The sequence below is a fragment of the Amphibalanus amphitrite genome, unplaced genomic scaffold (genome assembly GCF_019059575.1).
Source record: "Amphibalanus amphitrite isolate SeventyFive unplaced genomic scaffold, NRLGWU_Aamphi_draft 001089F_arrow, whole genome shotgun sequence".
Classification (NCBI taxonomy): domain Eukaryota; kingdom Metazoa; phylum Arthropoda; class Thecostraca; order Balanomorpha; family Balanidae; genus Amphibalanus; species Amphibalanus amphitrite.
Window position 1 is genome coordinate 202773 of NW_024882583.1, and position 22112 is coordinate 224884.

The window sequence follows — 22112 nt, forward strand, 5'->3', positions numbered from 1 at the left end:
CCCTTATGGCAGCTTCACGAATGCGTTCAGAATTTGCGTACGATTGGGAGGAGACGGATAAATGGTCCACCTCCCCTTCACTGCCACAGCTACTAGCACTTCGTGATCTTCCAGACATAATTTAATTACTTTAGGACCTGGTAGGTTCGAGTTTACAGTTACCGGTTACAACTACTTTACGTTACCCTTACTTCGAACGTCGAAACGAGCTTTGTTACTGTTTCAGCTCTTGTCCTAATTGTAAATGCCGAACAGTCATTTGCAAGTGGTTAGTGCGAAAGAAGGCTCGTCACGTGAGACATCCATATAAATTTGAATTTGGGTTACCAATATTATCTACGTCTTTTTACTGTTTTTCGAATTTTAAGTTTAGTTAGACTTATCTTTGTTTAAGTTGAATAAGAAACGATAAGAAACGGACGAAAGAACTGAACTGAACATAACAAGGAAACGAAACGAAAAATCAAGATCGTACGAAACTACGAACTGTCAAGTTATGTCAAGTGCGCTTTTGGACGTGACCTAGTTAGGTTTCATAAGGCATTACCTACTTAAATTTCAGCCTTGTCTGTCCGAAACCTTTGTTACTGTTTCAGCTCTTGTCCTAATTGTCAACACCGCAATCAAAAACAATCTGAAAATACTGTATTGCTGGTAACAAAGGTTTCGGACAGACAAGGCTGAAATTTAAGTAGGTAATGCCTTATGAAACCTAACTAGGTCACGATAAATTAAGCCACGTCCAAAAGCGCACTTGACATAACTTGACAGTTCGTAGTTTCGTACGATCTTGATTTTTCGTTTCGTTTCCTTGTTATGTTCAGTTCAGTTCGTTCGTCCGTTTCTTATCGTTTCTTATTCAACTTAAACAAAGATAAGTCTAACTAAACTTAAAATTCGAAAAACAGTAAAAAGACGTAGATAATATTGGTAACCCAAATTCAAATTTATATGGATGTCTCACGTGACGAGCCTTCTTTCGCACTAACCACTTGCAAATGACTGTTCGGCATTTACAACGGGAAATGAAATTGAGTTATCTTTGACGAAAGAAGCATATAGCACGCAGATGGAAGAGTGCATGGGAGTACTACACATCTGCGCACCGCCGCACTACATACACATTTGTACACGGGAGCCGGACGTAAAACACGAAGCGAGTCTTTCAGTAAACCGCAACAATTTTGTACATCGTTGGAAACCGGTAAGCAATCGGTAAGTAGTTCTGAGATCAGCAGACTTTCGAGTTGATTGCAGCTGAAATGTAAAAAGGCGTGTTTACCTGAAAAGGGACCGGAATCAAAGCAATCGTATCATCAACTACTTCTAGACACTTCTTTTCAACAGTACCTATAGGAAGTAGGTATAGGAAGAATGAGTGCTCGACATTCGACAACCACCGCTCGCAAACAAGGCGTTGAAGTGGAGTTTATTACACAACCGAATATGATACATATGACGAAAAATGGCCAGCGATAGGTGATGGAAAATTAATTTCCATATAACTCACGTGCTGGGTAATTCTGAGATGAATCACACAGCCGGCGTGATTCTGATGTCTGCAGCCCGACGTTTGTACAATGAAATTATATCGGTGCCTGAAAAAGAACAGAACAGTGCCTCAGATAAGTAACCGCTAGTCATTATCGCTACTTGACAGCCAAGTGTCTGATTTTGCAGTCATCTCTGGTAGCATTAAGCTATCAGCGAATACACATTAGCAGTTTAAGCACACAATAAAGCTGAATTCCAAACACAACATTTGTTAGGCACGGGCCTTGAAATGTAAACAAAAGGGTAACCAATGAGCAGGCGTGAGACAGCCGAAACGGTTATTAGCGCAATGATGATTGGTGCGGCAGTTGAACCAATGAGCGAGCGCGATGCATCTGAGGCGGCTGTGAGGAAGGCGGTCATTGGCGGTTGCGTACGGCTGGCCATGATGCGTGAACGCAGAAAATTGGCGCCAGACAGGGGGGCGACACGGCTATTCGCGCAATGTATTCATTTATGGGCCGCGCGGGGCCTCGCGATGACGCGGCTGGAGGCAACTGCTCAGCGCGCTAGGATACTTCTGGCGGGGCCGGGCGCTGAACGGTGTGCAATGAATGGGTTATGGTCGGGCAGACAGAGATGAGGCATTGAATTTGAATTGACATCAGCAATCGGGTGGGGAAGGAGAACGTTTCTAATCGAGCTTGGGATGGGGAAAGCCGAAAATATCACGATCGGCTCATAGCTCCGACAGGGCCGGGTGCTGTACCATGTGTAGTATATTTAGGCGGGCAGACAGAGATGAGTTATTGGATTTAAATTCACCTTACCATCGGTTTCTGGTGAGGTTTGAAGACGTCTTTAATCAAGCTCGGAGTGGGGCAACGGCCACTGGCGGATCCAGGGGAAGGCATTTGGGGCAAATGTCTTCCCCAACAACCAGGGCAGCGCCCGAAATCGATTTTCGAGAGTAAATGAAAACTTCAAAACTTTTCTGAGGAAATGTTGGTTAATCACACCGCAAAGCAGTGCGCAAGGAATCGAAATCCGAGTTTTTTAAATTAATTCCGAGAAACCTTTATGGGGTAAGCCCCCGCAGTGTCCAATACCGCTTCCTGGATCCGCCAGTTGTGAATAAGTCACGGTCGATACCGAGCTTCGGCGGGACCAGGCGCTGTACACGTTGTTCTTTGAATGAAGAGGTGGACAGACACCTAGCCCCACATCCTACTGTTATGCCCGTGCTTCTGTGGGTGAAGCACTAAAGCATCACGGAATCCCAGAGGACCTGCGAGTCGACGAGGTGGCCGCTTTGGCCGCCGGGTACTGCAGCTCCCTGGAGTTGCCTGGGACCGATGGCAAAACAACAGCTCCGGCGGTGCCCCTATGGGCCGTAGTAATTAGTGAATTCCCGTACCTAATGTAAAGATCATATCCTCAATGATCTCCATTACCATTTTATATTCCTAAACAATATGACAGACCAATTATGCTTGCCTACGTTCAGGCATTACCTCTGATGGTCATACGCCCAGTACAACATGTGTTGTCTGTCAAACAACAATCGACGACGGGATCCCTTCTCATCATCTCTTAAGCCATCGGTTGTCAATTCACCCACCCCGTTTCCCTAAAAATAGACGGTCAGATTCGGCCTGGGCCCTTACGACCCCTCTAAATTCGCCAGAAACGGGATCGGATCGCCGTTATTGCACCAGTCTTAGTGTCTTAAATACTATGACAGGCGACAGCTTCGACCACGGACGTCGGACGGGGTGATCGTTCCACGAATGTACGCACCATCCAGGCCTAGGATGCATCGAGGTTTAAAAGGATGCAGTCTGTAGATCAATCAACAAACAATGGTGGTATGCAACCACTTTAAAATATCTCCCTGGCTCCCGCAACGTTCCAACGCCCCTCCGTTATGCATTCGCCCTGGGTGTCCGCCGAGCCGGCTTGCCTCCAATGACGTCATCGGCCGGCCGGCGGCGTTCAAGGTCAAACGGCTGGTGTCCTTACCTGGAGTTATATAGCCTTGGCCAGATTGTGGAGAGCCGCGTGTTGAGGCGGGTTGCGCGAGGGTGGGCTCGCGGGGTATACCGACAGGTGTTGAGAGAAATAGAGTTAAGAAGAGAAAAAGGTTTGTTTACGCTCGGCCGAGAATGAATGAAGGTTAGCACACACTAACATCAGCGGTGGGATATAACTTATTGCCTTTTTTATTGTGTAAAGTGTTGCAAGTCTGCGAATGAAGAAAAATCAAGATGGCGCTAGACCGGAACAAAGGTGAGACGGCGGTGAGTAAAGAAATTGGAAATGCTGTAACGGCGACTGCCGGAGGTCTCGGTGGTTGGAGTGGGTTCGCTGGAGTGCCACCACCCACATGCACTGACGCAGACGATGCCGAGGAATTTCTGCGGAAACTACGTAGGTCCGCGCGCGCTAATGGCTGGAGTGAGCAGAGACAGCTGGATCTTCTTCCGGCACTGCTACTGGACGGGACAAGCTGGGTGGCAGATGAGTTGGAAAATAACCCACCAAAAGACATGCAAGAGGCCACGGAAATGATCAGAAACCTGCTCTGCCCAAAAGAAAAGAGAAAAGTGCTACTACACAGGTTTTATGATGAAAGAATGAAGGTAGATGACAATCCTCGTTTGTTTGTGCTGAAGCTGCAGCAGTTGTTGCGTGGGGGCATGCCAGAGTTGTCCAAGGAGGCGCAAGACAGCTTGCTATTGGAGCAACTACCTCGAGTGGTACCGAGTAAGTGGACCATGAAGCTGCTGGATGCTGATGCCAGCTCTGTGGAAGCTGTCATTCGGAAGCTGGAGCGACTGCAGACGATGGAGCAGCTGCAAAAGGAGATGACTGCTCAAGAACGTCAGGAACCACCACTAGTACGAACTGTTGTAACCGAAAGACGGTGCTACAACTGTGGCCAGTTAGGTCACATCAAGAGGTTCTGCCCTCGCACAGTGCAACAAGGGTACGGCAGGGAGAACAGAGGCTTCACACAGGGAACCGCACGCACAAGACCACCAGCGAAGTACCAACAACACCGACAAGAAGGACCGCGACCGCCAGCCCGACAGACCGGTGAAGCTGGAGGAAGTGATCAGCCTCAGCCACCAACAGGTAGGGCCGAAATAAAATGTTTTCAGTGTGGAGGTGTGGGCCATGTCAGATCAGTGTGTCCAAGTGTGCCCCAGCATGATGTGCGCCGGCTTGGCACAGCTCCAACTGGTGAAATGAGGGTGAACATGCTGCTGAATGGGGTGAAAATGGAAGGTGTCCTTGACACGGGGAGTGCCATAAGCCTGCTCAACATGACTGTGGTGGAGGAGCTTGGTTTGACGGTAACCGCGATGCCAGAAGTGAAATGTTTGGCTGCTAATGGATCTGAGGTATCTCTGATGGGTCAAGTGGAGTTGGAGATAGAACTGGGCCCAGCCAGAGTGGTTCACCAGCTGTGTGTGTCGGCGAGGCTCACGGACCCTCTAACTCATTGGACTGGATCTTCTGAACAAGTTGGATGTGGTCATCCACTGCGGCACAGGTCAACTGCGGGTCGGAGGTGAACCCGTGGAGAGATGTGAGTCTCAAGAAGTTTCAACCAGATGTCCGGTGGTCTGTGCTGCACGGTCTCAGACCTTCATCCGTGTCAGTCGACTGGTACAACCACAGACACAGCTGTTCCAGCCATCAGATGTTTCAGGGGTGACGATCGCGCCGGCAGTTCACCTCAAGCACCAAGGAACACCGGTTCGGATCCTGAACATGGGGGATGAAGATGTCACCATTCCAGCAGGCACAGTGCTCGGAGTCCATGAGTCTGTTCATGTTGCTGAGCTGCATCAGGGACAGAAGAGAAAGGAAGAACGTGTGATGCAGAGTCAACCAGAGGGACCACAGCTGCCATCGTTGGATCACTTGAACGTGCCAGAGAAGAAGCCGTTCAAGGATCTTCTGGAGGAGTATCAAGATGTATTCTCGCAGTCACCTGATGACATCGGGAGCTACCAAGGTCCTCATCAGCTCGTCATCACAACCGAGGCCGCGCCTGTCCAACAACGTGCGTACCGCACTCCACTTCACCTACGGGGACAACTGAAGGAGAAACTGGACAGACTTCAAGAACAGGGAGTGATCGAAGAATCCAATTCTCCCTGGTCATCACCCGTTGTACTCATACGGAAGAAAGATGGAGGAATACGGTTCTGCTGTGACTACCGTGCCGTGAATGCAGTCATAAGACACGATGCCTACCCCCTGCCAAGAATCGAAGACCTCATCCATGCTACACGGGAAGCCAGGATCTACTCAGTACTTGACCAGAGGTCAGCCTACTGGGCTATCCCTATCGCTCCAGAATCACGAGAGGTGACGGCGTTCATCACCGAATATGGGTTGAAACACTGGACACGTCAGCCCTTTGGGCTTAAGACGAGTCCGGGGACATTTCAGCGAATCATGGAGGATGTGTTGGATGGTTTGAACTGGGAAACAGCAGTGGTCTACCTGGATGATGTCATTGTGTACAGCTCGACGATGTCAGAACATCTGGAGGTGCTGAAGCAGGTGCTGGAGCGCTTCCGTCGAGCCGGCTTGAAGCTGCATCCTGAGAAATGCCAAGTGGCGGTCAAGAAGGTGAACTTCCTGGGACATCAGATCGACGAGACGGGGATCAGTCCGTCAGTGGACAAAGTGGAAGCCATAAAGGACTGGCCGAGACCAAGCAACGTCAAGGAAGTGCGCCAGTTTCTAGGTCTCGTGGGCTACTATCGTCAGTACATCCCGCACTTTGCTGACAAGTCGGTGCACCTCACAAACCTGCTGCAGAAGGACTCGAACTTCGAGTGGACTGATGACTGCGAAGACAACTTTCAGACCCTGAAGAAAGACCTCCAGTGGTACCCGGTACTGCAGTCTCCTGACCCAACGGACAAGTTCGTGTTGACAACGGACGCAAGTGGATCGGGATGGGGAGCTGAACTGAGCCAATCGAAGGGCGTAGTTGCTTTCGCTTCAGGGAAATGGACGCCCGCAGAGAGCAACTGGAGCGTCACAGAGCGCGAACTGGGAGCGGTGGTGAAAGCGACGTCGAAATTTCACCACTACCTGGTGGGAAAATCCTTCCTACTGAGGACCGACCATGAGGCGATAAAGTTCCTGCATCGTTCGAAGTCACCGTCAGGAAGATTGTTTCGATGGCTTGAGCAACTGCAACAGTTTGACTACACCGTTGAGCACGTGGCGGGTCGCCTGATTCCCCAAGCAGACGCTCTGTCTCGCAAGTTTGAGATGAACAACATGAAGCACGAACTACGACCGACCGCACCAGAATTCGTACCAAGAGGAGTGGGAGTGGTGGACAATGTGACACTGCGGCGCTCTACAGTCGTGGACGCGCAAGAGCCATCCACGGAAGGTGAAAACGACGGAGAGACACCAGAAGCTGAAAACCGTGACGAGAGAGTGGAAGTTGAAAATGATGGAGAGGTAAGGGAAGAAGGAAACGATGAAGAAGCCGGAGAACGAGGAAACGTCGGCGACAGTCCATGTGACGTCGTAGACACCGAGCACCTTGGCGACCTGGTTACAGAAACACGGACAGATCCTGTACTGTGCCAGCTCACGCGCCACCTGAAAAAGCAGTCAGTGAAGACGGACAAGTTGACGCACAGCCAGCAATCAGAACTGGACTTCTACACCGGACTTTCAGGCTTGCAGCTACACAACGGCATAGTTCAGCGGATTTCGGAGGGATACCAGAGAGCGCAAGTGATCCTGCCGACAAGCGTCAGACAGAGAGCACTGCGTCTGGCTCACGACGTTCCGATGTCAGGGCACGGTGGCGTGAGGCGAACACTCCATCGTCTGACAACAGGCTTTTTCTGGTATAACATACAGCGCGAAGTACGACGTTACTGCGGAAGCTGCACGTCGTGTTTGAAGACGAAGCCGAAGTACACAAGCTGCAAAGAGGGAAGAGGAACAATTTCGGTAGAAGGCGAGCCGTTCCTGCACTGGTCAGCAGATATCCTCGAGCTTCCGGAAAGTGACGCTGGTCACAAGTACGTACTGGTCATGACTGACCTCTTCAGCAAGTGGGTGGAAGTGTTTCCGTTGAAACGACAGACTGCGGAAGAAATCGTGCACTGTGTGATGCAGGTGATCGGCCGCTTCGGGGTAATGAAGACCCTGTTGACCGATCAGGGCCGCAATTTTGAAGGAGCCCTCATGAAAGGAGTCTGTCACCTGTTGGGTGTCAAGAAGCTGAGAACAACTATATACCACCCATGCTGTAACGGACAGGCGGAGCGACTAAATCGGACACTGATGGAGCTGCTCACCCACTACGTGGCAGAAAACAAGCGCGACTGGGACCTGTGGCTACCTGTGGTAGCATCGGCGTACAACTCGGGATGTCACAGCGCGACGGGATTCTCACCAGGGGAGCTGGTGTACGGGAGACCAATGCGAACTGTTCTGGAAGACGAATTCGACGTGGAGAGCATCAAGAACCAATCTCACCGTCAGTTTCTGGGAGAGCTGAAGAAACGCCTGGAACACACGCATCAGAAAGCACTGGAACTGATCAGACAGAAGCAGAGTCTTCGCACCGACATGAGACCAGCAACGTTTCAGCCTGGAGATGCCGTGTGGTGTCGCAATTTTACAGCCGGAAAAGGAGTGCATGGGAAACTGAGACCGAAGTTTGAAGGACCCTACACAGTGGTGGAGGCGCGACCACCAGACTACGTGGTAAGGAAAGGTCGGAAACGCAGACTGATACACGGTTGTCACCTGAAGAAGGGGGAGAGTACAGCAGGCGAGCGAGAAATGTCAGTGCTGGAGATCGAGGAGAGACACGGCACTGGAAGAGACGACTATGCTGAAGCAAACGGACCAGATATCGTCAGCGGAGAGACTGAGTTGGAGGCAACGACAGTGACTGGTGGAAGAGAAGAAGGCGTGGCTGAAGATGTTCAGTTGGATGGACCACCAGACGATGATCACCTACCGAAGAACGCGGTACAGCCGTCACGAGAAACGGATGACGCAGGGCTCAATCCGACGGAGCTGTTGGAACCAGTGGCGAGAGCAGCGCAAGACACGATGGTCGACGGGAAGACGTCAGCGCCATACGAAACGCCGGACGAGGGAGCAGCTGACAATGTGAAGACTGACGAGACCAGCTCGACACAGGGCGATTCGCTGGAGCCGGATGATCTTGTGAGGGCGAGAGATGACCTGAACGAGACGGACGTCAGCATGATGACCTCAGCTGATGAGACGGTTCCGGAGGCTGCCGGGACAACGCGAACGAGGTATGGTCGTGAGGTGAGGAAACCATCGCGCTACCTCTAGCAAGAACCGTTTATGGGTTTAGTGCTTGGTTTTGAGTTAGGTATGTGTTGCAGGATGACCTTGATCTCTAGAAGTTGTGACTGAGGATGCTCGTGTTCCTGTGACGTGGTATTGTGGAATCGCTAGTTGTGCGGTACAGCTTCAATTATTTGATGTTCGCCCTATGTTTCTAGTTTAAGGGGAGGGGGATGTTAGGCACGGGCCTTGAAATGTAAACAAAAGGGTAACCAATGAGCAGGCGTGAGACAGCCGAAACGGTTATTAGCGCAATGATGATTGGTGCGGCAGTTGAACCAATGAGCGAGCGCGATGCATCTGAGGCGGCTGTGAGGAAGGCGGTCATTGGCGGTTGCGTACGGCTGGCCATGATGCGTGAACGCAGAAAATTGGCGCCAGATTGTGGAGAGCCGCGTGTTGAGGCGGGTTGCGCGAGGGTGGGCTCGCGGGGTATACCGACAGGTGTTGAGAGAAATAGAGTTAAGAAGAGAAAAAGGTTTGTTTACGCTCGGCCGAGGATGAATGAAGGTTAGCACACACTAACACATTTAATACTCCCTTACACTGTATAAACTGCTCCGGTTGTTTTTCAATAGAAAAACACAATTCTAACTAATAGAGTTTGTCAATTTTCAAACAACCTGTGGTTATCCCAAATTAACTAATCACAGCTATTTCACTACCATCGCACAATGCACACACTATAAGCTGTTTAAGTCAACATGCCAATTATACGTTGGGTTTCCCAGAGACCGGCCGGGTGTGCGACTCACCGCTCACTCCTCCCGCAGCTGCTCCAGCAGGTCCATCCGCTTCTTCTCCAGCTCGTCCTCGCTCAGCTCACCCTCCTCGGGTCCGTCGCGGCTGCGCCGGTCCCGCCGCCGGTCGCCGCGCCCGCCGTCCGACTCGGACGCGCCGCTCTCGCTGCTCGACCGGCTGCGCCGCCGCCGCCTCGACTTCTTCTTGGCGTGCCGCCGGCCGCCGTCGCTCGAGCTGCCACTGCGCGAGCGAGACGCCGAGCGCGAGCGACGCCGACGCCTTCGCCGCGAGCGGCGCTCGTCCTCCGAGTCGGACCGAGAGCGCGAGCGCGACCGCGAGCGCTTCTTCTTGTTCTTCTTCTTCTTGGACTTTGAGTGGTGGTGACCGCAGGCATCTTCGAGTGTCTGCTGGTAATCTTTGAAGATACGGACGCGTTCGGACTCAAGCTCGACAGCGTTGAACGCGGGCTCGTTCTCCAGTTTGGGGCGCACGTCGTCCCAGACCGCGCCGTGCTCCACCTCCAGGGAGCGCAGCATGCTCTTGAACGCCGACTCAAGCCGCTTCAGTTTACGGTTCTCTTCTTTGATTTTCTCCCGCTCGCGAGCCTCCGCCTTCTCGAGCAGCGAGTTGTATGTGAGCTTGACGTTGCCTGCGTCCAGCGTTCCCGATCGCTTGTCCTCGCAGACCACCGTGGCGAACTCCTCGAATGTGGTCGTCACCTGACGGACACGTGGATGTTAATATTTCTTGCAAAAACGCTTTCTATGGAACGACCCTGGTTAACAAAAAACGGTGAGCTTAGGTTGAGCAGTAAGATAAAACGAGCGTCATAATACTGATGGATTAGGCATATAAATAATGGCAGCAAATTTGTAAGCACTTCAAAATGTTGAGTCACTTATTCTCAATTTCAAACCTTCTCAATGCGAAGAGAAATCCAGTTACGATTTTGACTGCCTGTGTTTGTGTTCATATAATCTAAAAACTAATTGAATAATTACAAACTTACCTGAACTTCGAAGTCCTTTTCTTTCAGAATCTCTTTGATGATCTTCTTTTCATCGTGGAAGCGCGATTTGAGATCCTCCACATAGAACTTGAAGAGGTCGAGTGGCGTGGATCCCGACTGTCCCAGCATGGCGGAGAACCGCACGTCGGAGCTGATGACCGGGTACAGCTCCACCCACAGCGACATGGACGTCAGCTTGCCCTGGTCGTGCAGCTCGTCCAGCAGGGCGGCGAACGCGTCACGATTCTTGCGCTCCAGGCGCGACTTGCGCCGTTTCTCGGCCTCCTTTTCCTCCTGCTCGTCGGCCTCCAGCTGGCGCACGTGGTCCTCGTACACAATCAGCGCGTCCTCCTTGTCCATGCCCAGCAGGTCCGTGTCCTCGGCGAATCGCGGGTTGTCCAGCAGCATCTGCTGCGCCTCCTGCCACGTCGTCAGGTGTGTGATGTCCGCCATCGAGTCGAGGATCTCCGACAGCACCTTCATGTTCCGCTTACGCATCTGTTTCATTTCTTCCTTCTCGCGCTTGGCCAGCGTGAAGACGACATCCTCGTAGATGTCCCTCCGCTCGTGGTCCGGCACGTTTTTCCAGATGTCCATGTCGACGAACATCTCCTCGCACTTGTAGTACTTGGTCATGGAGGTGATACGGTCGCCGCTCAGGAGGAACTCCTCCAGGTCCTCCTTGGCCTTCTTGGCGCGCAGCCGCTGCTCCTCCTTCTCCTCCTTGCCGCGCTGTGTCTTGTACGCGTTGAACGCCTGCTTCTTCTCGTTCAGTCGCTGCAGGGTCTCGTACCGGCTATCACCCTGAATAAGCTTCAGCGCCTGGTCCCAGGAGGCTGTGCTGGGTACACCCTTCTCCCGCAGAAGATCCTTGAACGCTTCGATCGCCTCCCGCTTGTCTTTGAACACGCGGCGCGGCTCAGGAGTGCCGCTTGTGCTTCGCGAGGCGGCCTCTGCCGGCGACTCGCTGGTCTCAGCCGCAGCTGCTGGAGGGGCCGGGATGTCCATGGCTGCCAGCGTGGCCGCCATCGCCGCCTCCAGAGCCGACTTCTTGGTGTCGCCACCGCCGCCAGCAGGAGCAGCAGCGTCAGACGCACTCGAGGCCGCCGCCTCCTGAGCGGCGATGCGCGCCTTCAGCTCCTCCAGCTCCGGAGGGATTGTCCAGCGCGACTCCTTGGTGACCACGTTGCTGTAGTATGGCTTCCCGCTGTCCGAGGTGTACTCCCGCCAGGGACACTTGGCCAGCAGCAGCTCGGTCGGCGTCTTCATCTCCTCCGGCTTTTCCCAGGCGCTCTGCTTGGTGACAGAGTTGTAGTAGTAGGTGCGACCGTCGGGCGCGCGGTGTTCAGTCCAAGACGTCTTGGGCGCGTCCGCCTTGGCCGGTAGCGCCGGTCCGGAGGCGCCGGTCGGGGGAGGTGCGGCGGGCGGGGTGGCAGCTCCGCCGGGGGACGCGGTCGCCGCGACACCTCCCGCGGGCAGCACAGGCGGCGGCCGCATGAACGGAGGGAACCCCGGTGGGGGCATGCCCGGCGGCGGCATGGAGAACGGCGGCAGAGGAATCCCCGATGGAAGCGGGAAATTTCCCGACGGCGGCGGCTGTCCGGCCATTTTCAGCTGAAAAGTGAAGGACAGAAATTGATAATCAATGAGAAATAAACTATTTCCGAACATTTCAGAAATTTGCATGCACATGACAAACTCGACTAACTAATTCAAGGACTTACTATTGATTGTGTGACATGGTTTACAATTGACTTACCTACTTTCAAACAGGCACCAATTACAGCATGCTTATAATCTAAGCCTATTTCCTACATAAGGCATTATTCCACGCCGGTGGGACGCCGGTGAAAACAGGGCACCGGAGGGCATATTGAGTCACGTGGCTATTATGAGTTTCTCCCCCTCTCATTGCCTTCTACTGCTACATGCTGAATGTCACGTGGTTTATGCGATTGAATTTCAAGAGCCTTGATCAAATCGCCCCAGGCGCCCTGTTTTCACCGTCGTTCGTCTGGAGGCCTTCTTTAACCCTAGTCTCTTCCGCCACTATCAGTTGGGGAAACTACCAGGCGCCAAACTAAAATCGGATCAGCCAATCAATAGCTGGAGTGGGCGGGGAGATGACCATATACAGTCATAAAATCAGAAAACTTCATCTTTTCCGTGCATCCTAGCATTGAAATGAAAAAATAAGGCATAAGAATGTTTTTTAACCACACAAGGCCTACACCCACTCAGTGAACGATGCACTGGTGGCTCTAAATCGCAGTTACCATACAAGGTCAAACAGTGATTGGCAAATATGGCGGATTGAAACAGACGTGCCAAAAAATGTAAGCAGCACCATTGTTTTAAAATTTCATTATTTCTATTATTTTGTATAGGTATGGTTTTTCCAATTGTGGTTAAATAATTTTTTAAATTTAAATATCTTTATTTCTTTTTAGCAATTTTCTTTCAAAATACCGATCAATTTATGGAATGGCCAGCTGATTGTGATGCTCGGAACCTGCAGAAAAGCCATTTTTCTATCACCATTATTGAATGAATTCGCTGAATTTGATCAAATCGTGTTGATTCCTAGTGGAAAATGGAAGCTTTTTCTCTGGGATAAGTGGACGTGATACCGCAAGTACCTACCGGCTTGTTATACCGTTTCCACCCTTAGTAGCGACAGCTGCAATTATGTCCATATATGGTCATCAAAGGTCTATTTACTGACTGATGCATTTTTGGATCTTCGCCTCGTAGTTTCCCCGGTTTCCCCGACTGTTAGACCAATTACTCACCTTTTCTGTCAAAGGTGGGAGGAAAAATATCACCTTTCCAGTGCTAGGACGCAAGAGCCATAAATTCCGCTAGTAATCGCCAGCCTTCAAAGTAAAAATTGAAATAATATCCAATAAATCAAGGCCCTAAAAAGTAAATTGAAATACTCAATCGAGGGGACAATCAAAAGGCAGTATTTATCGGAAAGCACAATGTCGGAAATTGGTCGGAAAGCCAAAAACTCTGCCTCCACTTTCGAAACTGCTGCGCCATAAACGTAGACAAATTTGTAATACGGAAACATCTGAGTCGCTGCCATATCCGTAAAAACGGCACCCGAGACCAAAAAATTTCGCTGAGGCCCACAAGAGAAGTCCCGCCCGTCCCGCCCATCTCCGAAGGCGAAACATATCCCATTTCAAAAATTAAATATATGGCAGTGCATGGAATTGGGAATGACCCCTCCCCCGAAAATCGTGGTGACCCCTCCACTTTTGGCGGTTTTCTCTAAACTTCAGTCCCGGCTGGGGCCACCAAGACGTAAACGAACCTTGGGGCCACCAACTTTCAAATGTTGCTATCATATCATCAGATCGGGAGAGGAGCCAAGTCGGTAACCTCAGCCTAGCCGTCCTGATAATGATATACAATGTATATGTAAGTATGGCCCAGTTTGTACTTTATTCTATCCCTGTAAAAATCGCAAATGCAAGGAGTAGCACTGAGCGGTGATACCAAGCCAGACGTACCACGAAATAATTCTGAGCACATCCAATCAACTAGGCTAAGTACGCACAAAGAGCATGGCGAAGGGATTGCTGATATGTATTGCGATACACGATACGTATGAGACAAGGTTATGGGAAGGCACGAGCATCACAAAGTTGCTGACAAAAGAGAGGTTTATTGGTAAACCCCGTTCCCGATAGAAGACAACACACGACGTATCCCACCAAAATTAGGAACGCGTAACATACCAGTATAAAAAGGAAGACCGTCCTCAACCCTATAACTATGTGAATGTCACCTAAGTCCTAACATCGCATTACATTTGACAGCTACCAGTCATGGCCCGCCCACGAGTTCATATGAAATACAACATACAGCCCCAGAACGCACCACTCGCGAATAGAACTCGACAAGCAAATTGCCGTGCAAAGGCAAAAACCACTATGTTGGGTCAGAAGCCATTACCTCAGGTCAGAGGTCACCCAAACATAATGGGTTTTGCCTTTATACGGCATGTCAATCACCCCCGATACGATCGCCATGCCGGTGGACCCGCGTCCTTTGACTACCGATGTTATTAATAAGGATTCCTCCCTAGTTACGGTAGTGTTATATCGCGAGCTCGCATTGGTCCCAAATAGCGTTCACAGCCTCAACTATTGACGGGCCGCATACAATAGCCGGGCAGGCACAGAGAGACAGCCACACAAGAGCGACCAGCTACACGGTATGAGACGCGATAACCATGGCACCCTAAACAACAGCGAAATGATACAATGTCGATGAAAGTATGTACATGCGTTCAATAAATCGATGGTTCGTGTCCTGACTGGCGGTTTTAGAAGAGGAAATGAGCATTTGATTTTCATGACAAAGGCACTACATTGTCAATCATCCACCGTGAAGGAAAGCGCAACTAAGTCACCGGATATAGCTGAGAAGTGAGAAATTATCCGTAACAAAAGACTTGCTGCTAAACAGCGCACGCTAAAAAACAATGATGTTCCAAATCCATGCCGCCAAATACGTAACGCACCTTCTAATGTGCATTGTATGCCAAACACAAAACAACCAAATCATACCGTTTTCTGGCCAAGCGCTTTACCTGATCACATTCTCAATAACTCGGTAGTTATTCAAACCGTTTAAGTGCCATACAACTGTAAACTCCCGTAACGAATGAATCGGTGACATAATTGAAGTATAGCATATTATTGCTTCTTTCATATAAGAGTACCTACATACATGAAGTATTACGAGCATATGGCTTCACAATTCTTAAGGAAGTTGCGGTGAGTAGATGTGAAAATCGGTGTACGCTTTTGTACCCTGCCACAAAACACACTGCTTAGTTAACGGTAAGGATTGCACGTCTATCGCACTGCTTCCATAATGACGATAATTGACACAGTACCCATGATTAAGTATTGCTGCAGATACCAGGTAGCTACGACTGTGTATACAAAAAGGATTACCGCAGATGAAGTGAAGACTGATCATGCCCCACTCAACACATTACAAACATACAATAGTTGCAAATGGCTTACATTATGCACCACTATGTTCTGAATGGCTAGGTAGCTCAATTGCACGCTAGGTGTACATGCCCAGACCCTGTCATCAGTATTAGGTACCTGTTATTGCTGATGAGTTGTGATAAGTATAAGTACACAGAAAATGTGACAGCACTGAGTACAGTTCTCAACTGGGAATACCATGAAAGCCCAAAGACCTCAGTATTTGTCCCTAAAATAACTGCTAGCGAAAAACAATGCCATTGAAAGTTTTAACAGAGGGAATGCATACACAACCATAATAAACACCCTATTTAGTTCTGTAAGAATGAGGCTAGGTAATCTGCCCTATAATTGGCACAATATCAGCTGTGATGATAATTAGTATTGCAACTGCAGCAAGTAATGTCGCCCTCCTCCCGATAAAATCCCGCTCCGCCACAGCAACTGGAAGACTACATATCACCCTAGGCTGCCGCTTCCTCTTCAGCTGACGCTACTGCGCTGTGGCAGGAGCTGCACCGCGCCGGTAGCCCTGCAGTACAGCGTCGGCTTCATCCATCCGGCGCGGCGCGCGCTGAGGCAGTCTGTCTGACGGCGCGGGCGTCAGACCAGGATCGAACCCACCTCCTCCGACAGACCTGGGCGCGGCACGGGCCGGTCACTGGCCATGTCCCTCTGGGTAGGTCAGGGAGAGAGGGTGGCCCGATACCGTGGCCCGACCGACGGCGGCCACTGGGAGCAGCAACGATGCCGCAGAGAAGCATTTGACTAAGAATAGTGAAACAGACGACTACTTAAATCCCTTTAAATTGTCCTTAGGAGACATATGTAGAAAACTTAAAAATAAAATCGTTAGATTTTATATAAAAAAAATCCAAATAATAATCCAGGCCAGCCCCTTTCTAACATTTCACACGAGACGCTAGTTATACCTTTGACCCACTACCTTAGTCCAGTGCGTGCCGACAGACAGCGGCCACTGAGGTGTCGCCCAGCGGCACTTACCGCAGAGGTCGCTGCCGACAGCCACGTGCAGATAGCCGTCCAGGCCGAACTCTGTGCCCCATGAGTTGCGGACGATGTAGTACGGCACCGCGCCCGTCATGTCGTAGCCGACAATCTGCACGGCGTGGTTCAGCTCGCGCTCGCAGTTGAACCGAATGATCCCACCTGAACGGATATAGACGGAGTGACACAGTGACAGTAGACTGGCAAAGGCCTAGGTGCATGCCATCTGATAGCAGCGAGAGTACGAAAGAAATACATTATATGCTGCTTGATGCTTATATAGAGATGAAAAATGCCATCTCCGGGCACAATTTTCCAGATACTTGAGAACCCCTTCAGCCAAAACTGAAGTAGTCGGTCAACTAAGTAGTGGCACCCCATCCGGTACCTACCAGTACCGACGTAGTCCTGCCAGCTGGTAGCGTGCCACCCGGTGCCTACCGACGTAGTCCCGGTGGCATCCAACCCAGTACCTACCGACGTAGTCCCGGTGGCGTCCCACCCGGTAACTACCAACGTAGTCCCGGTGGCACCCCACCCGGTACCTACCAACGTAGTCCTGGTGGCACCCCACCCGGTACCTACCGACGTAGTCCTGCCAGCTGGTAGCGTCGGCTCCGACGGCCACCGGTCCCTGGGTGGCGAGCAGGCGCAGGATGCCCTCCTCGTCGCCCACCATGGCCGCGCACCGGTACGACTTGAGACGCACACCGCCCGCCGTGCTGCCGAAACGCACACCGACGTCAGCAGCTCAGGCGCGACGTTTGCGTTGGCGTTTGGGGCGTGCGTTTTGCGCCTTTGGCGGTGTTTGCGTTTTGCGGCGCCGGGCGGGCGTTTTTCACAATTCAAAGTCCAAACGTTCGGGCCACAGCGCTCCTTGAAAAGCGCTGCCCTCGTAACACATGCAGCCTACTGATACGAGTCAAAGTGGTGTCCAAAGCATACTGAAGCCCGATTCCCAGTTAAACTGAATTAACCAAACACCCAAAACACCGATCCGTGCTTCTATCCTAAGGATACAGAAATCCTTCTCCTCCACGCCGCAAACCCCTTCCGGGCTGGACAGGCAACTTTATCTCATGCGGGCTGCTCCCTTGGAGCGGCACCGCTGCTCCCGAGGGAGCGCACCCCGTAGCCGGGTGCAGTGAGTGCCTTGGGGCTGGGTGGCCTGTCCTCTGGACGGGCTCAGCCCCGGCGACTCACTAGGGTGCCTGCCTAGACCAATGTCTCCCCCTATATCCTATCATCCTCCCGGCTCTGAAATGGTCCCATTGGACCGAAAGGGCCTAACCCAACAAAACAAACAAACAAACACCCAAAACGTAACTCAAACCGCCAAACATAACATTATAAAACACACGAAAAATGCATGGAAAATAGTCCAGCTATTGATCCAAGAGCTACCAGTTCATTCGTAGAAGCCTGGGGCAAGTGACCCGCGCCCAGTGACCGGCTCACCTCCTCAGTACGCAGGCCTGGTCCTTCAGTTTCAGCGGGTACTGTTTGTCGGGCACCACGCCGTTTTCCGCCATCCACTCGAGCGCCCAGCACACGTCGCCGCCCGTGCAGCCCAGGTTGTTGGTCGAACAGTCGATCAGCTGGCGAGGAGGAAAGGCGAGCTGACGTCAGCGGAGCCATCAGCGAGACCGTCTCAGGGGCTAATTGCAAATTGGGGCAAGATGAACAAGATACGAAATAAATGAAATAAGTGCCCGAGCATTAAAAGCAAACAGTAAATATACAAATAGGTACGCTGTGTCATTTACAGTGTGTTCAGTCATATGCGCAATGATGAGTAATATCATTCACCAATTGACATGCTAGCAACAGGAGTATGCCATGGAAGCTCGGATCGAAATTCTCTCGTGCTGGACTCGCCTGCTGGACGCTGAGCCGGGTCAGGTTGCCGGTGCGCAGCGCGTTCATTGACTCGAGCACCTCCACGGTGCTGAAGGCCCAGCAGGCGCCGCAGTCGGCCTGATTTCTCACCGAGGTCACCACACCGCGCTCTCGCCTGCCGCAGATTATGAAGGTCAATCATACAGTCAATAGTGTCACCTACTGAGACACAACATCGCGACTGGGCATAGAAACAAGACCGTCAGGACTCGAAACGTGACTCGACACAACCTCCAAATTACAACATACATATGATACATACCGTAGGCTTACTACTCTAATAAGTACATGGGAAAAATGTATGCAGCAGTGTGTAGAAAAATGGAACAAGCTAAGTTTTCCTCCGTCTTTGTGACGGAAACGGCAAACATACAGTTCCGTTCGATGGAGCTGGTTTTAACCCAGCAATACGATAGTTCAGAAAAAAGTACCAAAATGCTGGGGAAGGTCAATAGTGGTTATACAAAACTACACTAATCGATAAACAAATTGATTAACAGTGCATGCGTTAAAAAATCCTAAAATAGCAAATTAAGCTCAAACATGGCAAGTGACGAGAGCCGTATGGCACACCGTTTGTTACCGTTGAATTTACTGGCCATCCGTTCATCAATCTGATAAATCCAACGAATGCGCCGCAGCATGCCCACGCAGGCCCAGCCGACCTCCCGCACGTAAAAATAAACAGACATATGTCCAATATATAAACATCCGTCCACCGACCGCCGTCTCTCTGTCCGGCCATTTTCCATGGTCGCGGAGGCCGCGGGAGCCGCACCCATCACTGACCAGTCCACGCGGGCGGGCAGGCCTGCCGGCAGACGCAGCGGCCCAGGGCGGCGCGGCCGGGCAGCGGCCGCCAGCAGCGGCCGTCGGCCGGCGCGCGAGCCGCCCAGAAAGCGGCCCGACAGGTGTTTTCGGCGGAACTCCTCCGGCGTGAGGTCCGAGAACGGGCTGACGCCGTACTCGGCGTCTGCGGCGCCGGCCGCGTTCAACCGCTCGGCTCGGTCCAGCGACTCCTGGGGGCAGTCAGACGACGGACGTCACAACAATATCACCGGAGCGCAGATTGTGGACAGCAGAATGACACTAAACAGCAGGACATTACAGTATCACTAAAATATCATGGAATGAGATGAAAGATAATATAAGATGGGCTGTACAGTGCAGAAGAAAATTGTTATGCTATTTTTCTGCAAATAAGTTTAAGTCAAGAATTTATCAAGAAATTATTTTCTTTAACTCATACTTATCGCAAAAACATTTTTAAAATAAAATTTTACCTTCACCTTCATTCCTTCTGACAAATGGCGTATATAATTTGCCAATGTGTTTCTAGTGCTTAAGCTGCTAAAGCCACACTGTACCAGATTCTGCTGACCTGTAGTTAGGAGTGGGACACAACTTAAGCAGGCCTGCCCTGGCACAAACAAATAGGCATTCAAATGGCTGGAACTGCAATCATACATCTAGTTGGCATGAAGTACGGTCTACATGTTTACAATGATCACAAGCCAATTTTCAACCACAGGCCTAAAGTTGGAATATATTGGTATGCAACAGGTAACAAGCAAATTCTAGATACTTATTCTATTCCTGAAGCATAGCTCCACTAACTAGCAAATCATTGGGCATAGTTAGCTAGACAAAATGATCTAAGCTGAGACCTAAGTTAATTTACATTGAATCAGGAGTTATAATAATTACAAACACTTAAAAATTGAATGTTATAGCTATCACAATTTATGCAAAGCATTAAAATAATTGGAAACATACTGATAATACAAGCTTACACCATTATTCTTCAGGGTGCTTGAGACGAGGTGTTAGTATCACTTATCTCAACTAACATCTCAACTCAAGACGGGGACGAAAGTTCGACAACTAATATCAGTGTAGCTTAAACCAGCTTACAAGGCTTTTTGAAGCCAGAGGTTTCATTCTAAATTTCAAATACTGATCATCCTACTCTAGAGTTAGGTATGTTACAGGTTGTTATGAATATTCAGCCATTGATATTTTGTATCAATGCATCAAAATTAAATGGGGGAAAGGATTCACTAGCTCAGACCAGCTTTACTAATTTGATTTAAAACTGACAAATTAACAGTCATCAAAGCAACAATTTCGGCATAAGTAGAGCACAGGTACCTACCTCACACTAGTCACTAAGGTTTTCCAACCAAGGAGAGGCGCTAGAGGTTTGCCAGTCTGCAAAACGTGGCAGGTTTTGACGAGATCTCGTCGGGGCAGATATCATGGATCGGGGCAGATATCGGGGCAGGTTTGAGGAATGCAGGGGCAGAAACTGGAAAACCTGGGGCAGAAGTTAAAAAATTGGGACAGAAATGCTATGCTCAGCTTCACACCACCTCCCACATCAATATAACGTTAGATCATTCTCATTATTAGGGGCAGCAATTGACCTGCCCCGGGTCTCAGCATTCTGATTTGGAAAATCTCGTCGAGCTCCCTGCCACATTTTGCAGACTGGGAGGTTTGTAGGTTGTAGGGTATGTTTGAATGTTTTTAGGTTGTAGGTTTGTAGGTTGTAGGTTAGGTTAGGTAAAGTTAGGTAGGGTTGGTTTAAGTTTTGTTAGAAAGAAGCACCTCTGGGTATAGCGCCTCTTGGATGGAAAACCTTTGTGATGTCTGCTCTACTGATACCAAAATTTCATCAACTTAATTGCAAAGGGAATTATAATCATCTTAACTTAAAAAACAGCCCTCCAGGTCCTGTTCATTTTTTAATCATGCAAATTACAACTGACTGGGGTTGGGCCATTAAGGTGCCTTGGCACTACTTAGCCCTGATGAAATCAGCTGCAGGATTCAAATGCAACCATGCTACTTTATTCGTATTACTCACTTTAAATACAGCCAGCTTCTTGGTGTAAAGATCACTCCCTTTTTCATAGGATTTATTATACTTTTCAATATAACTTAGAAACTTTCCTTCGTGATTTTTGCTGCCAAATTCCATTGGGATGTAAAAGAAAAGCAAAAAGCAGGACACCAAGATCAAAAAGTAGTCAATGTAGCGGTTGTCCATTACTTCCTATTACTGAATACTAAATATATTTAAAATGAATGAACTATTTCAACAAATTGAAATGCGACGGCCGCCTCCACACGAGAAAAATGCAGAGAGCGACGAGAACGATGAAAAGTAGACGAGAGCTGTGTTCAAAAGTATGTATGACGCACAGCATCAGCATATTGCCTGGTAACAAGAGTGTATGTAAACAGAGGCCTCTTGCACCAAACTACCTACCTAGGTAAATTCAGATTTTACCTAGATTCTCTTGCACCAAACTACCTACCAAAAAACGCTACCGTGAAAATTTACCTAGAAATTCTACCGAGCGGCTAAGAACTTACCAATTGTTAAAATCCGACCGGCTGTTCTCCTCTTGCACCGAAGGCCGGAAAGAAGTACTCGCGGAGGAATTTTTGACGGTTTGACGGTAAACGCGGGCTTCCAAAATAACTAGCAAAACCTTAGGTAAAATGATTCAATTAGTAACAATAGGCACAATACATGATAATCCACG

General features: G+C 50.0%; 2 protein-coding genes across 2 annotated transcripts; both read right to left on the reverse strand.

Annotated features, from left to right (window-relative positions):
• Positions 1-1417: 1417 nt before the first annotated feature.
• Positions 1418-13696, reverse strand: LOC122369998 (pre-mRNA-processing factor 40 homolog A-like). Its single transcript, XM_043345211.1, has 4 exons — positions 13426-13696; positions 10634-12247; positions 9639-10343; positions 1418-1598 (listed from the first exon to the last, which is right to left on the reverse strand). The coding sequence occupies exons 2-3, from the start codon at positions 12239-12241 to the stop codon at positions 9642-9644; spliced, it is 2310 nt and encodes a 769-aa protein (XP_043201146.1). The 5' UTR covers positions 12242-12247; positions 13426-13696; the 3' UTR covers positions 1418-1598; positions 9639-9641.
• A 1415-nt stretch (positions 13697-15111) lies between these two features.
• LOC122369999 (cathepsin O-like) lies at positions 15112-21710 on the reverse strand. The gene is made up of 7 exons (XM_043345212.1): positions 21428-21710; positions 19348-19577; positions 18538-18673; positions 18118-18257; positions 17245-17381; positions 16657-16821; positions 15112-16289 (listed from the first exon to the last, which is right to left on the reverse strand). Exons 1-7 carry the CDS (start codon positions 21608-21610, stop codon positions 16255-16257), a joined length of 1026 nt encoding a protein of 341 aa, XP_043201147.1. The 5' UTR covers positions 21611-21710; the 3' UTR covers positions 15112-16254.
• Between the last annotated feature and the right edge of the window lie 402 nt (positions 21711-22112).